At 42.9% G+C, this 14846-nt stretch overlaps 1 protein-coding gene across 20 annotated transcripts in view; it reads left to right on the top strand.

The window, feature by feature from the left end:
- AAK1 (AP2 associated kinase 1) overlaps window positions 1-14846 on the top strand; it is a 173309-nt gene that overhangs the window by 111360 nt on the left and 47103 nt on the right. For 18 of the 20 annotated variants that reach the window (XM_061432872.1, XM_061432868.1, XM_061432869.1 and 15 more), the window contains exons 10-13: window positions 441-520; window positions 4898-5052; window positions 6480-6769; window positions 12291-12551. In XM_061432872.1, coding sequence (XP_061288856.1) covers window positions 441-520; window positions 4898-5052; window positions 6480-6769; window positions 12291-12551 — 786 coding nt within the window. The remainder of the gene's footprint in view (window positions 1-440; window positions 521-4897; window positions 5053-6479; window positions 6770-12290; window positions 12552-14846) is intronic. The other 2 variants (XM_061432878.1, XM_061432877.1) reach the window with 1 other exon arrangement.

Raw genomic sequence — 14846 nt, 5'->3', positions numbered from 1 at the left:
CTCACTTTCTCACTCATGATGTTAAATAACGTGGATTAGAATTGCAAGCATTCAGATTGGTAACTTGTTTTTAAAAAGTAAGTTTTGGAAGTGGGCCAAAATAGAAGGGAGTCAAAAGGGACAGACTTCCAGGTATAAAATAAGTAAGTCCTGGGGATGTAATGTGTAGCATGGTGACTATACTTACTTAATAATACTGTATTGCATTTGAAGGTTGCCAAGAGAGTAAATCTTAAAAGTTCTCATCACCAGAAAAAAAAAATTTATAACCACATGATAGATATTAACTAGACAAAGATTGTGGTGATTATTTTGTGATATTTGCAAACATCAAATCAATGCTATTGTATACCTGAAGCTAATTGAGTGTATGTCAGTTACATCTCAATTTTTTTAAAAAGTCTGTGATATCCTTTTAAAATTTTCTTTCAATTCTCTAGAACTCTCCCATTCCTACAAAGCTCCCTGAACCAGTGAAAGCCAGTGAGGCAGCTGCAAAGAAGACCCAGCCAAAGGCCAGGTAAGAAATGCCTGAGTGAGCAAGTATCCTACTGCTTGTTGCTCCAGTAGTAGGGGAGGGCGCCTAGTGTTTCTTGATTCTTCCACTGCCAGGGCAGAGGCTGCACAGAACAGGAAAGGAAGCTCTGTCTCCCCCAGGCAGAAACTGTTCTTTGGGACTGCCAGTTGGAATACAATAAAATACAGTGATCTACATCTGAAAGAGAATCAAGAGCCCTGTGGCTGTTCCCTTTGCATGGGAATAGGTGCAGATAATTCAGAACAGGGCAACAGCAGATCTTAAACATTGCTAGTACAAGTCTGTCCTAAACTCATGTCCTGGCCTTTGCATAGCCTGGTCCACCACCTTAATCTCCAGGAATTCTTACTTTCTGTGGCTGTAGCCACATTGGGCAAGGACAGGTCAAAAGCATTTGAGTTGTGAAGAGCAAAAAAGCCTGTGGATCTTAACTAATCCATATTCTAAGAAGCTGGCCAAGGGAAGAGTTAAGAAGCTAAGATTTTATTAGGGGAAATGCCCCTGTGAGAGAAAATAGAGAGGGTGCCAAGGACGCTGGGAGAGCCATCAGAGAGCCTCCCAACAGTGAGGGAGTGACCCAGAGATGGGGAGTTGAAGATTGGTTCGAAGTGACGTGGACTGCCTGCCATACAATGTAAGGAAGGTGCATCATCAGGGAATCCTGTCTTGTAGGAATGGGCCTGGCTTAATAACCCTGTGGCTAGGACATGAAGGCTGAGAGCAGCCTCTGGGAAGCGTGGCCTCAGAGCACACAGTGCAGTGGATTTCAGGAGCACTAGTGGATTTCAGTTTCGGTTCTTGGTCTTTTACACCCTTGTAGTCGAAGGTCTGCAAGGCACATCCTAATGGCTGCCATGCCTTCCGAATGGTAGGTTCTCATGGTGGTCTGGAAAAATGTTTGTATCCCACTTTCCTACCATACTCCCATGGCAAGGCACCTTAGCACAGACTGTATCAACAAAGCACCCTATTGGGACTTCCCTGGTGGCTCAGTGGTAAAGAATCAGCAGGAGACATGGGTTCGATCCCTGGTCCAGGAAGATCCCACATGCCTTGCAGCAACTAAGGCCATGCACCCACAACTCCTGAGCCTGTGCTCTTGGGCCCGCGAGCCTCAACTACTGAAACCCACATGCCCTAGAGCCCATGAACCGCAACAAGAGAAGCCAGTGCAGTGAGAAGCCCGCGCTCCGCTATGAAGAATAGCCCTCGCTCGCTGCAACTAGAGAAAGCCCAAGCAGCAGCGAAGACCCAGCACAGCCAAAAATGAATAAAATGATATAAAAACAAACAAAGCACCCTAGGTGGAGATGTGTGAATTTTAATAGAATAGTATCTTTTAAACTTCTATGTTTTAAAAAATTCTTGAACATTTATAAAATGCCTGGGGCTATTCCAGAGGTAGTAGTAAAATAATAAGACTGGTTTTTAACAAACTTAGCTAACTGCTTCCATGATGTTTGTTTGCAGCTTGTTTATATCTTAAGTGAGTCTGCCATGTTCACTTTTGGGAGTTGCTTTTGGGGCTGATTTTGGTCTTATGGTAATCTTGTACTCGGCTCAGGTATGGTATGTACAGAGGCTACACAGAGATCCGTTCCCACTAAAGCATAATCATTTGTAAGAATTCTATCACCCGCTGACATTTGAGTGGTACTCTGTTGTGTAAAATGGAGAACATGATACCTACATCATGAGGCAGACATGAACATCGAATCTACCTGTGACTGTCAAACTTTTGTAAACTCCATGATGCCCAAACTATTGTTTTGTATGACCTCAGTAATGCTGAAAGAATATGCAAATCTTAGAGCCAAGAGATTTGGGTCTACATTGTCCAATATATAATATGCTATGATTTCATTTCCATGATCATATTCACTCCCTAGTGCTAAGAGGTGGGTTTTTCTTTCAAACTTTATTTTTAAAGTAGCCCTATTCATGGAGGCATCATATACACCAGATACCATACTGGGTACTTTACATATGTCAAGTGACCTTCAGCCCTTCAGACAAACCTGTGAGGTTGTTGCTGGTCTCACTTTACAAGTGAAGATATGGAAAGTGAGACGTATACGTCAGTTGCCCAGGTCGTCAGTCAGTATGTGGTTAGTGAAAGACCCACAGCTCCAGCATCCTCACTCTTTCTCCTCCACACACGCAGTGGTTTGCCCAGGATCACACAAGGCAGTATAGAGCCAGATCTCCTGTCTTCAAGACTGTATCTTCGTACAACATATTGAGATCCATGCAAATTGACATTTTGAGCACTCTTCAGTTTCTGGAATGGTTTTACAGTTGTTGATACATTTGGTGTTCACATCTGCCTCATAATGTAGGCATTATTTTCACCACTGTATGCCTGGAGGAGGAAATGGCAGCCCAGTATTCTTGCCTGGAGTAGCCGCTGGAGAGAGGGACCTGGCAAGCTTCAGTCCATGGGGTCTCAAAGAGTCCGACACAACTGAAGTAACTTAGCACACACACACCACTGTATACATAAGGGACCCCAGGCCAAGAGGTTCGATGCCACGCCTGTTGTCGCAGTTAGTTAGTGGGGAGCTCGGAGACACAGGTTCGGTCCCTGGGTCAGGAAGATCCCCTGGAGAAGGAGGTAGCAACCCATTCCAGCATTCTTGCCTGGAAAAAAAAAAGTCCCGTTGTCAGAGGAGCCTGGTGGGTTGCAAAGAGTTGGCGGCTGTGCACAAGCATGAGAGTTGAAGTAGAGTTTTCTCTGACTCCAAATTCCATTGATTGTAAAAAATATTGCCCTTAGAAGACCAATACAGAAGTTCTTGGCATTTGGTTTTCTACAGAAGCCTGTTTACCTCCCTCACCCTGAACTTGATCTTTCATACCCCTTTCTCCTCTTCCCCAACATCTATCCCGTTTTCCTCCCTGATTCCTTCTCCAGATCATAGCCTCCCCCAGTGTGGTAGCTTTTGTATTACCAGTTCTTCCCCCACCCCGCCCCGCCCCCAGCATGAAAGCAAGAAGCTAGTGAAAAGCCTCAGGGTCTGGAATGGACCTGTCTTGGAGGTATGTCATGAGGAAGAACCAGCTCTGCCTGACTTCCTATTTTGAATTTTATGGAGACTGTGCCAGACATATTTTCGAAATATTCACGAAGCTTGTTTATTTTGGCCTTCATCTCGGCTGTAACTCCCAGAAGTGTATTTGCAAAGAACAGTCGCTGTGACCTGAGTTAGGTAGCAGCCAGCTGCCTGAACTGCTCAGAATCAAAGGAAGCTACCACCTGAGTGGCAGCACTATTACAGAGAGCAAGCTGACCACACTCTGTACTTACTTGGATTAGGTCTGGCAGTGAGTTCCAGAAAGTGCAAATGACAGTGGCTTATATAAGGTAGATTTTTTTTCTCTCTTTCTCAAAGTAGTCCAGGGCTGGTACAGAGTTCTGTTAGACAAAGCCGTCAGGTACCCAGGCTGCTTTAAGCTCATCACTCTACCATCCTTGTGGTTGTGGCCATGCCCTCATGGACTGATATGGCAGTTGTGGCCATCCCTCTTCCAAGCAGTAGGATCAAGGAATAGCCAAAGAAGAAAGACAAAGAGCATGCATGGAGTTTCTTAAAGTTTCCAGAAACTGCTCCATAACAATCTGTATATATCCCATTAGGGATATAAACAGAACTTAGATGCATGGCCATACCTGATTACATGTGAGACTGGGCAATGAGATTTTTACTATGGGTGACCCTATGCCCAGCTAAAAATTGTTGTTACTATGAAAAAAGGCAATATGTGTACTGAAAGAAATGGAGCTCCTGTCAGACTCCCCACATCCTGTGTCTTGAGTTACTTACTTGTTCCTTTTAGTTGCCTTATTGGATTAACTCAGTTGATGCTTTTTATTATCAAGAGACCATTTTGACAGCTAGTGCTAATCAATTTTGAGTCCCTCTGCATCTGAAAACCACCTACTTTAAACCCCTTTTTGCATCATCACCAAAGTATATTCTAGGAACTTCTGGTTAACTAATATATTAGGCAAGATGGTCCCAAGATCAAAAAAGCTTTGAGAAACACTGCATTCTATATAATGGTCTCTTTGAGGTTTTCTATGCACATTCACACATAAATGTTCTGCTAGTCAGAAATCTGCTTGGTGTATTTTGATCAATATGTTAAAACTTATTTGCCCACTTTTTTTTTTCCATAACACATAGTAATATAACATCCTGTGAAATATCCTTTGGGAAATGTCAATTAAGTGAATCTGGGTGGTTTCGGTAAATGTGGAGATGAAAGCTTATCCATTATATACTCTGTCTACCCCTTCTCCATTTTCCCATACTTTAACTGGAATCTTCTTTTTTTCCCCTCCTTTTCTTTTTCTAGACTGACAGATCCCATTCCCACTACAGAGACGTCAATTGCACCCCGCCAGAGGCCTAAAGCTGGGCAGACTCAGCCCAACCCAGGAATCCTCCCCATCCAACCAGCCCTGACCCCTCGGAAGAGGGCCACAGTTCAGCCCCCGCCTCAGGCCGTAGGTCAGTGACAAGACTGTTTGAAACGTGGAACACCTCTCTGTTATCCTGGACAGAGAAGCCTTGGGAAACCTGGTTTTTCCTGGAATGAAATCTAGAGGCACATAAAGAATAATGGTTTTCCTTGGGACTTCCCTGGTGGCTTAGACTGTAAATAATCTGCCTGCAATATGGGAGACCTGGGTTTGATCCCTGAGTTGGGACGATCCCCTGGAGAAGGGAATGGCTACCCACTCCAGTATTCATGCCTGAAGAATTCAATGGACAGAGGACCCCCAAGGGCTATAGTCCATGGGATCGCAAAGAGTTGGACACGACTGATCAACTAACACTTTTCACTTTTACACTTTGGGACTTTCCTGGTGGTCCACTGGTTAAGACTTCACCTTCCAATGTAGGGAGTGCCTACAAGTTTGATTCTTGGCCAGGGGGCTAAGATTCCATATGCCTTGCAGCCAAAAATCCAAAACATAAAACAGTAATAATATTATAACAAATTCAATAAAGACTTTAAAAATAGTTCACATCAAAAAAGAATTTTTTTTTTTAAAAAGGAATAAAGGTTTTCCTTGAGGAACAAGAGGTGAGCTGCCATTGAAATTGTACATTAAGTGACCAGCAAAAGGGAAGGCTGTCACTGAGTTCTCCAGTGGATCTCCAAGGCCACTGAAGCCTGTTATCTCTACTTTTTCTAGTCTTGGCCCTGATTTTATGGGATTGAGCCATCTTACATCTCCTGCATTGGCAGGTGGGTTCTTTACTACTAGCACCACCTGGGAAGCCCGTGGTCCATTCATCCCATACCTGCCTCTCTATTTCATGTACTTCATATTTTAAAAAAAAAACAAAACTTTTTTTTGACACGGACGAATTATTTCTTTAATGCTGTGTCTCTTGAGGTATCTCTCACCTCTTCATGTTTTGACATTCTGTTTCTGATGAGCTGACTGAGTTTATTTTTGTGAAGAGGATTGATCCAAATTATAAGTAACTGAACACAGCTATCACTCTCCAGGAAGCTGCTTTACTAACAATCAGACATGCAGACTGGGGTTGTGAAACATACATGTAAACCAGCAAAGAATGCTTTTGTGCTGCAGCAGGCTGACAAAGATTGTGTTTATGTATGGTCGCATCAAAGGCCAGTTGAATATGTAGATTTTCAGGGTGCTGACTAAAGGGGTGATTAACTAAATGGGACGGCGAATAGGGAGGACTTTCTGGAGACAGGTCTTGAACCCTGTTAATGAACCGTGTTTTGAAAAATATGAGGCACATTGTTTGGCAAGAAGGAAGAGACTTGCAGGTGCAAGAACAGTGAGGAGCCCATGGGTCATGGGATTTATCTCTCCACGGATCACCCCTTCTTTATTGCTTTGGCAAGAGTTTCAAAGTTTTGAGCCCTTATATGGAGTTTATTCTCTTTGCAGGATCCAGCAATCAGCCTGGTCTTTTAGCCAGTGTTCCTCAACCAAAAACCCAGCCCCCACCCAGTCAACCCCTACCACAGTCTCAGCCCAAGCAGCCTCAGGCTCCGCCCACCTCACAGCAGCCGCCTTCCGCACCGGCCCAGGCTCTGCCCACCCAGGCCCAGGCCACGCCCCAGCACCAGCAGCAACTCTTCCTCAAGCAGCAGCAGCAGCAGCAGACAGCGCCGCCCGCACAGCAGCCAGCGGGCACGTTCTACCAGCAGCCACAACAGCAGGCCCAGGCTCCACAGGTAAGGTGGTAAATCTGACCCTCACTTTGATCTGTGACAAGGTCCACTAGGCACAGGGGTCTTCCTTGAGAAGCCCTGGAAAGACAGAGCCATGACAAACCGTTGTCACACACAGGTAGACACTGAAGCCTGATATAGTGGAGCCCTCGCTGAATCACTCGCACCTCTCCCCCTCTTCTTCTCAGGCCATGGGGAATTCTGCACCTTGTTGAGGACCCTCAGCAAGAGAGCTGGTTTTTCAGGGCTCAATTTTGATTCTTTTTTCCTGACATGACACTGTTCTCAAACTGAGCCAAAAAAACAGCTATTTCTTATCATCCAGTAGTGTTTAATTCTTTCTGATGTGTCTTAATTTAAATTGGTTTGTATATTTTTTCACGTTTTTTAATCATACATTTTTATGTCCCCTTTTATCTATAGGTGCCTTTCTCTTCTTTTTTTTCCTCCTTTAGCTCCCCTCCCCCCCCTTTTTTTTTAAGAACCTGGGTCATTTGTACTGTGGAATTTCCCACATCCTGAATTTGGTGGATAGCAGCCCCATGGTGCTGTTTAATATGTCCCACCACCGCCTGTGTAAACTGGTAATTTCTTGAGGCCTCTCAATATTTGCTTCAGGATGATAGTTCTTTGTTCTTCGGGTTACATCACATCAGGAGACATACAGTAGTCTCACCTTATCTGTGGGGGATACGTTCTAAGACCTGCAGTGGATGCCTGAAACCATAGCTAGTACCAGCCCAATATATAATATGTTTTTTCCTATACATACATACCTATGACAATGTTTAATTTATAAGTTAGGCACAGTAAGAGATTAACGTAACAGCTAATAATAAAATATAGCAATATAATATACTGTAATAAAAAGTATGTGAATGTAGTCTCTCTCAAAATATTCTTGCTTACTTGATGATGTGAAGTAAGGTGAATGACATGGACTTTGTGACATAACTTTAGGCTACTGTTGATCTTCTAACCATGGGTCAGAGGGAGGATCATATGCTTCAGGGGATCCTGGATCATGGAGCCATGTTGACGGTTGGGTGTCTGGAGCAGATGATGTCAATGGTTGGAGATCCTAGGCAGGTGCAAGGGATGGTGCAAGGTTTCATCACGCTGCCCAGAACAGCATGCAATTTAAAACTTACGGATTGCTTATTTCTGGAATTTTCCATTTAATATTTTCATATCGTTGATCACCATGGGTAACTGAAACTGTGGAAAGCAGAACTGCAGTTTGGTTGTCCTCTATTTTATTAATATTAAGATCAATCAGTGTATTTGGTGTTGTCTTGTGTGATCCAGTCACTTAATATTCGCCTTCAGTTTGTTTCCTAAGTCCCTTAATTCCTTAGAGGTTATAATGTGCTGATACTCTAGCATTTTATCTTCATTTAGGGGATGGAATTTTTCTGTAAAGAACTTTTTCATCAAGTATTTGCTTATCCTGAGGTACTGTTTGTACAGAAAAGGCAGAAAAAAATGCATGACTCTTTCCCTGTGTTTCCCAGTTTTCAGAATAATGAGTTTGTTCCTGGTACCATCCAAAGGTGAACAATGAAGATTTTGTTTGCTCTTAGTATCACTATGAATTCATGCATCTTAATATTGGCTTGGCCAAAAAGTTCATTCATATTTTTCTGTAGGAAGTTACAGAAAAACCCAAATGAACTTTTTGGCCAACCCAATATATTTGATATGTTTCCGTACATTACTATTAAAAAATTTGTTCTAACTGTCCCAGGTTTGGCCAGTGAAAGTCTCTTCAAATTGGCTCCTGGGTCCTTTGGCTCTGACTCCAGGAAGCTTTAATATGCCTTTATTATTTGATGTAACAGGCTGTTCCAGGATCATTCTTCCCTTGACCTGGAGTCAGCCATTTCTCTAAAGAGCTGTTTCCCTTTCATGGAAATGGTATTTAGAGACCACAGTCTTGCTGCTAGGGATTTGTTGTTGTTGGTCAGTCACTAAGTCATGTCCGATTCTTTGCAACCCCATGGACTGCAGCCATGCCAGACTTCCCTGTTCTTCACTGTCTCCCAGAATTTGCTCAAACTCATATCCATTGACTCGGTGATGCTATCTAACCATCTTATCCTCTGTCATGCCCTTCTCCTTTTGCCTTCAATCTTTCCCAGCATCAGGGTCTTTTCCAATGAGTCAGCTCTTCACATAAGGTGGACAAAATATTGGAGCTTCAGCCTCAGCATCAGTCCCTCCAATGAATATTCAGGGTTGATTTCCTTTAGGATTGACTGGTTTGAGCTCCTTGCAGTTCACATGACTCTCAAGAATCTTCTCCAGCACCACGGTTTGAAAGCATCAGTTCTTCAGCACTCAACTTTCTTTACGGTCCAACTCTATCATCCATACATGACTGAAGGAAAGACCATAGGTTTGACTGTATAGATCTTTGTTGGCAAAGGGTCTCTGCTTTTTATTTTTATTATTTTTTTTTTTTGGACTGTTGTTCATTTTATTTACCACCATATCCCTTGCCTTGAACATATTATGATTTTATTTTTTACAAATTTTAAAGGCTACAGAGCATTTACAGTTATTACAAAATATTGGCTATATCCCCCATGTTGTACAATACATCATTGTAACCTATCTTAAAATCAATAGTTTGTACCTCCTGCTCTCTACCACCTCTATATTGTCCCTCCCCACCTCCTCACTGGTAACCAGTAGCTTGTTGTCTATATCTGTGTGTCTGTTTCTTTTTTGTTATATATTTTAGTTTGTTGCATATTTTAGATTCCATGTATAAGTAATATCACATGGTATTCATCTGTCTTGGTCTGACTTACTTCACTTAGCATAATGCATTCCAAGTTCATCCACGTTGGCTGCTGCTAAGTCACTTCAGTCGTGTCCGACTTTGTGCGACCCCATAGACGGCAGCCCACCAGGCTCCCCTGTCCCTGGGATTCTCCAGGCAAGAACACTGGAGTGGGTTGCCATTTCCTTCTCCAATGCATGAAAGTGAAAAGTGAAAGGGAAGTCGCTCAGTTGTGTCCAACTCTCAGCGACCCCATGGACTGCAGCCTACTAGGCTCCTCCATCCATGGGATTTTCCAGGCAAGAGTACTGGAGTGGGGTGCCATTGCCTTCTCCCATCCATGTTGGAGCAAATGGTAAAATTTCATTCGTTTTATGGCTGATTAGTATTCAATTGTATATATATATATCACATCTTCTTTAGCCATTCAACTGTTGATAGACACATAGGTTGTTTCCATATGTTGGCAACTGTAAGTAGTGCTGCAACATTGAGTTACATGTATCTTTTTGAATTACTGTATTTTTTTTTCAGATATTTACCCAGGCATGGGATTGCTGAGTCATATGGTAATTGTTTTTATCTTTTGGAGAAACTCCATACTATTTTCCACAGTGGCTGCACCTACTTATATTCCCACCAACACTGTAACAGAGTTCCCTTTTCTCCACATCCTTGCTAACATTTGTTACTTGTGTTCTTTTTGATGATAGCTGTTTGGACAGGTGTGAGGTAATATCTAATTGTGCTTTAGATTTGCATTTCCCTAATGACTAGCTATTTTGAGCATCTTTTCATGGGCCTATGGGCCATCTGCATTTACTCTTTATTTATTTTTTTTTTTTTAATTTTATTTTATTTTTAAACTTTACATAATTGTATTAGTTTTGCGAAACATCAAAATGAATCCACCACAGGTATACATGTGTTCCCCATCCTGAACCCTCCTCCCTCCTCCCTCCCCATACCATCCCTCTGGGTCGTCCCAGTGCACTAGCCCCAAGCATCCAGTATCGTGCATCGAAGCTGGACTGGCAACTCGTTTCTTACATGATATTTTACATGTTACAATGTCATTCTCCCAAATCTTCCCACCCTCTCCCAAACATAAATACAGTATTCTAACGCATATATATGGAATTTAGAAAGATGGTAACAATAACCCTGTGTACGAGACAGCAAAAGAGACACTGATGTATAGAACAGTCTTATGGGTCTCTGCTTTTTAATACACTGTCTAGGTTTGTCATAGCTTTTCTTCCAAGGAACAAACATCCTTTAATTTCATGGCTGCAGTCACCATCTGTATTGATTTTGGAGCCCAAGAAAATAAAATCTGTCACTGCTTCCACTTTTTCCTCAGCTATTTCCCTTTCTAGGCATATCCATTTGCTAATAGGTTGGTTATTATTTTTAGACCTTTTCAGTGAACAGTTAGGGCATGTATTTGGGTTTTTTCTTAATAAAATGTATATCATGAATTCGAATTTATATTTCTAAAGCAGATTTGTAATTACAGGATTTTTAACTTCTTGGCTTTTCTATTTGTATTTGTCTCATCTGGAAATCTTGATTCCTAACAACATTAACATAATTCTTAGTTGATTTATATTTTTATGTGATATACAAGTTTGTTTGCTTTGTTTTGCTTTTTAGTTGTTACTTTGTAATTTTGTTTTAATTTTGTTTTGTGAGAATTTAAAACGTTTGCATAGTTTCAAAATTCAGTCTGCAGTATTCTGTTCCTTCCATCCCGCATATAGAGGTATCCGTCATTTCTCTTTACAACTTGAGAGTGTTCCTAAGGCTGTCTAGCGTAGTTTATCTGGTCACTCCCTGTTGACAGACATTTGGTTGTTTCTAGCGTTTTGCTGTTGTAAGCAAGCTATTTATTGACATCTGCCTTTTTTGCTAACTCTTTTAACTTTGCCCAAGTAGACAAACAGTATCTTCCCAGTTAATTTTATAACTAACAATATTTGGGATTTCAAAACTAAGATCCTGATTTTTGTGCATCAGTAGGCCATTTTTTAAGCTGTGTTTTTGTGTCTGACACACAGTCCTTAGCGGCGGGGAGAAGAGAAGCATTCCTATCCTTAGGAAGTTTACAAAAGAATATAACTTGAAACCATGCTGCTAGTATGAGACAAAATATCATTAAGTAGTAGAGTATACTGAGTGTTCTGAATATTTAAAGGTGGAAGTTTAATGAAGAGAGCTATTTGGAAATAATTTTCAGAAGGGCTTGAGAGGACTTACTAGCTGGGCTGACATTTAGGTTATTCTCTTCAGTGTCATCATTGCTTCACCCAGTTCATGTAGGGAAGAATTTTAATCCTGGCTATTTCCAAATCCCTTTGTAAGAGGGATAACTTCTGTGACTGGGAGTTCATTTGTTAGCTTCTGTTACACTGCAGCATGTGGAGTCACAAGATGTAAGTCAGATGGATGCCCTCAGGCCAGGCACGGAAACCCCTTGGAGGCCAGCCTGCAGTGCAGGAGGCAGGTAGGCAGTGGCTGGAGCCTGGCAGCGGAAGGCGCTGCTGTGTTTAAGCGCGGTGCCCTGCGGTTCCCCTCGTGAGTTTTCCGGCCAAGCCACGAGACGCCTGCCTGCCCTTGCCTTTGCCTTCCGTGCTGGTCTCAGTTGTCATTGAGGCGTTTTCATCCTCTGTGGAGTATGGTTCTGAAACAGGCTTTTGCTCACCTCCTCCTTCCTGGCCTCCTTCCCCTACTCAGTTTCAGGCAGTACACCCAGCAGCCCAGCAACCAGTGATCGCTCAGTTCCCCGTGGTATCTCAAGGAAGCTCTCAACAGCAGCTGATACAGAACTTCTACCAGCAGCAGCAGCAGCAGCAGCAGCTGGCCACAGCCCTGCATCAGCAACAGCTGCTGACTCAGCAGGCTGCCTTGCAGCAGAAGACGACAGCAGCGGCCGCACCGCAGCCCCAAGCACAGCCAGCCGCAGCAGCCTCGCCAGCCCCTGCCCAGGAGCCAGCGGTGAGAGTCAGCCAGAAGAGGAGCCCGCAGTGAGGGCTAGGGAAAGGGTGGGCAAGAGGCGGCAGCAGCTGGTGAGGGAGCTGCTGGACCAAGGCTTGGCTGCTCTCCACCCTGGTGGTTAAAATGTTTGATCTTTTCCCAGTGTATCCAGGAAAAGGATGAAGTATTCTATAGAAGCTTAAGGTTTTAGAAAAATGATTCTAAGTTGCTGATGGACAAGTGAACTTGTTTACAGGACATAAATAAACTCATAGACATGGAAAACAAACTTATGGTTATCAAAGGGGAAAGGAGGGGAGAGGGATAAATTAGGAGTGTGGGATCAATAGAAGACAAACTTTCTTGTTTCTCACCCTAATATTAGACCAGTGGGAGGAGCTGTCCTTTGTGTCTACCGGTGCCAGTGTCAAGCAGTCAGAGACCAAAGTAGATTTAGAGCCAATCCCTGTCCTGTCTTTAGAGGGCAGTGTGACCACTGTGGCCTTGCCAGTCTCAGAAGGTTCATGGAGGCCCCCCACCTTAACCCTGAGTTCTGACCGTGTTGTGCTTATTCTTTGTCTTGAATGACATTACTGGTCACTTCATATGAGTATGCAGTACCTTCAAGAGCCTGCTTGCTGAGACCATTTGCTGTGGCCTGATGCCCCTCTGGGCACCAGAGTGTCTGACTGTTATTTGAGCCATCCTGTCAGTTTAGAAATTGGGCATGTTCACTTCTATATATTGGCTGAGTTTAGAATCAGGACCTCTACACGCTCTTCTGATTCACCTCCACGGGTATATCCTCAGGCACATGATACTTTGGCTTTTAATGAGTGCCCTTAATTCTGTACTCACAGAGTGACAGTAATAGAAAACTTTATAGTGATGGAAAAGGGCATTTTACATCCCCAGTTGATAGAGTATCACAGCTATTATCGTTCCCGGGCAAGTCCAACCAACAGAGAAACAAGGAAAAGTAAGAAACTGTCTTTCTAAGGATTGATTTCTAATAGAGTTTTGTCACCGATCTTAAACCAGAAAACCTACATCCCTTCAAAAGTAAGCAGCGCCATAAATAGATTGTCTTCTCCGAGTCTCAGCTACATGTGTGCTCAGTGTCTTTACACCTTCATTTCTGAAATAGCTCGATCTTCCTGCGGGCGTGTGGTAGACGACCATTCTCTGTTTTTTTAACAAGTAACAGAGTTCCTCTTGCTAATGGAAAAACAGTTTTTAAAAAATTATCATATCATGTAGCTGAGATTTTGTCTCATCCAGTCCTCCTGTAATGGAATTAGAAGCTGAGGTCCAGGCTAGAATGGGAATCACCCAAGATACACAGACTGACAGCAGCAGAGCTGGGGCAAGATTTGAAGAATCCTGATCTGTGTTCAAGGGCACCAGCAGTGCTCATCCAGGGTCATGACAGTGCTGCCACTGACTGTACACTTCTCACGGGAACCCTCTCTGCTGACCGTGGACAAAATATCCACTTTTCTGGGAATGAACTGTGATCCTTCTCCATGTTTTTTGAATGAAAAAATACTTGGGCACTTTGTTCAGGGGTAGTTGGTTAAGAGTACGGAGAAGGGACAAGAGCAGAATGGGCTTCAGCCAGAAGCCAGAGAGTTTCCTGGCCTTGACCCTTCCCTTCTTCCCATGACTTTATAGGACTTACCTAGAGAACCAGGTAAGTGAATGTAAATTGTACCGTGCAGCCCTTTCGCAGCAGGGATGTGGCCGTATCCCACAGAGGTTTACTGCAGTCTTAATGATCAGCACAGGCATGGAAGCAACATTCCTCATTCCAACAACCTAACTATGCAGTCCTTAAAAGTCACGGTTATAAAAGTCTGTACAACAGTATGGAAAAGCTCATGGGGTAATGCTAAAGGAGAGATGAAATTACAGGAAGAGTATGTCCTTAAAATAGACATAAATATAAGATACCAAATAGAAGATAAGAACAATTGTACTAGAGTAGTGGAGTGGAAGTTGAGGTGGTTTTTCTCCCCTTGTCTGTATTCTTATATTTCTTGATGTGATTATACTTCTTTCATAGTTTTGCTTTTTAAAAAATCTTTGGCAAGATAGACATGTTGAGTCCACCTTGCTTCTCTCCCCCTGTGTTACGTGTCTCTCTCCTCCTTTATAATCTCATTTTTGGATGAGGAAGCATCGTTGTGCAAAAAAAGAGAGTCCTGAGCGATAGTCGAGACATGGATTTTGCCCTCAATTGACCTTGTGACCTTGAGCAAGCACTTAACCTCAGGGGGCTTTGGTCTTATTGTCTCTAAAACGAGGGAGTTGGAA

The sequence above is a fragment of the Bos javanicus genome, chromosome 11, assembly GCF_032452875.1.
Source record: "Bos javanicus breed banteng chromosome 11, ARS-OSU_banteng_1.0, whole genome shotgun sequence".
Classification (NCBI taxonomy): domain Eukaryota; kingdom Metazoa; phylum Chordata; class Mammalia; order Artiodactyla; family Bovidae; genus Bos; species Bos javanicus.
This window is presented reverse-complemented; position numbering and strand designations above follow the sequence as displayed.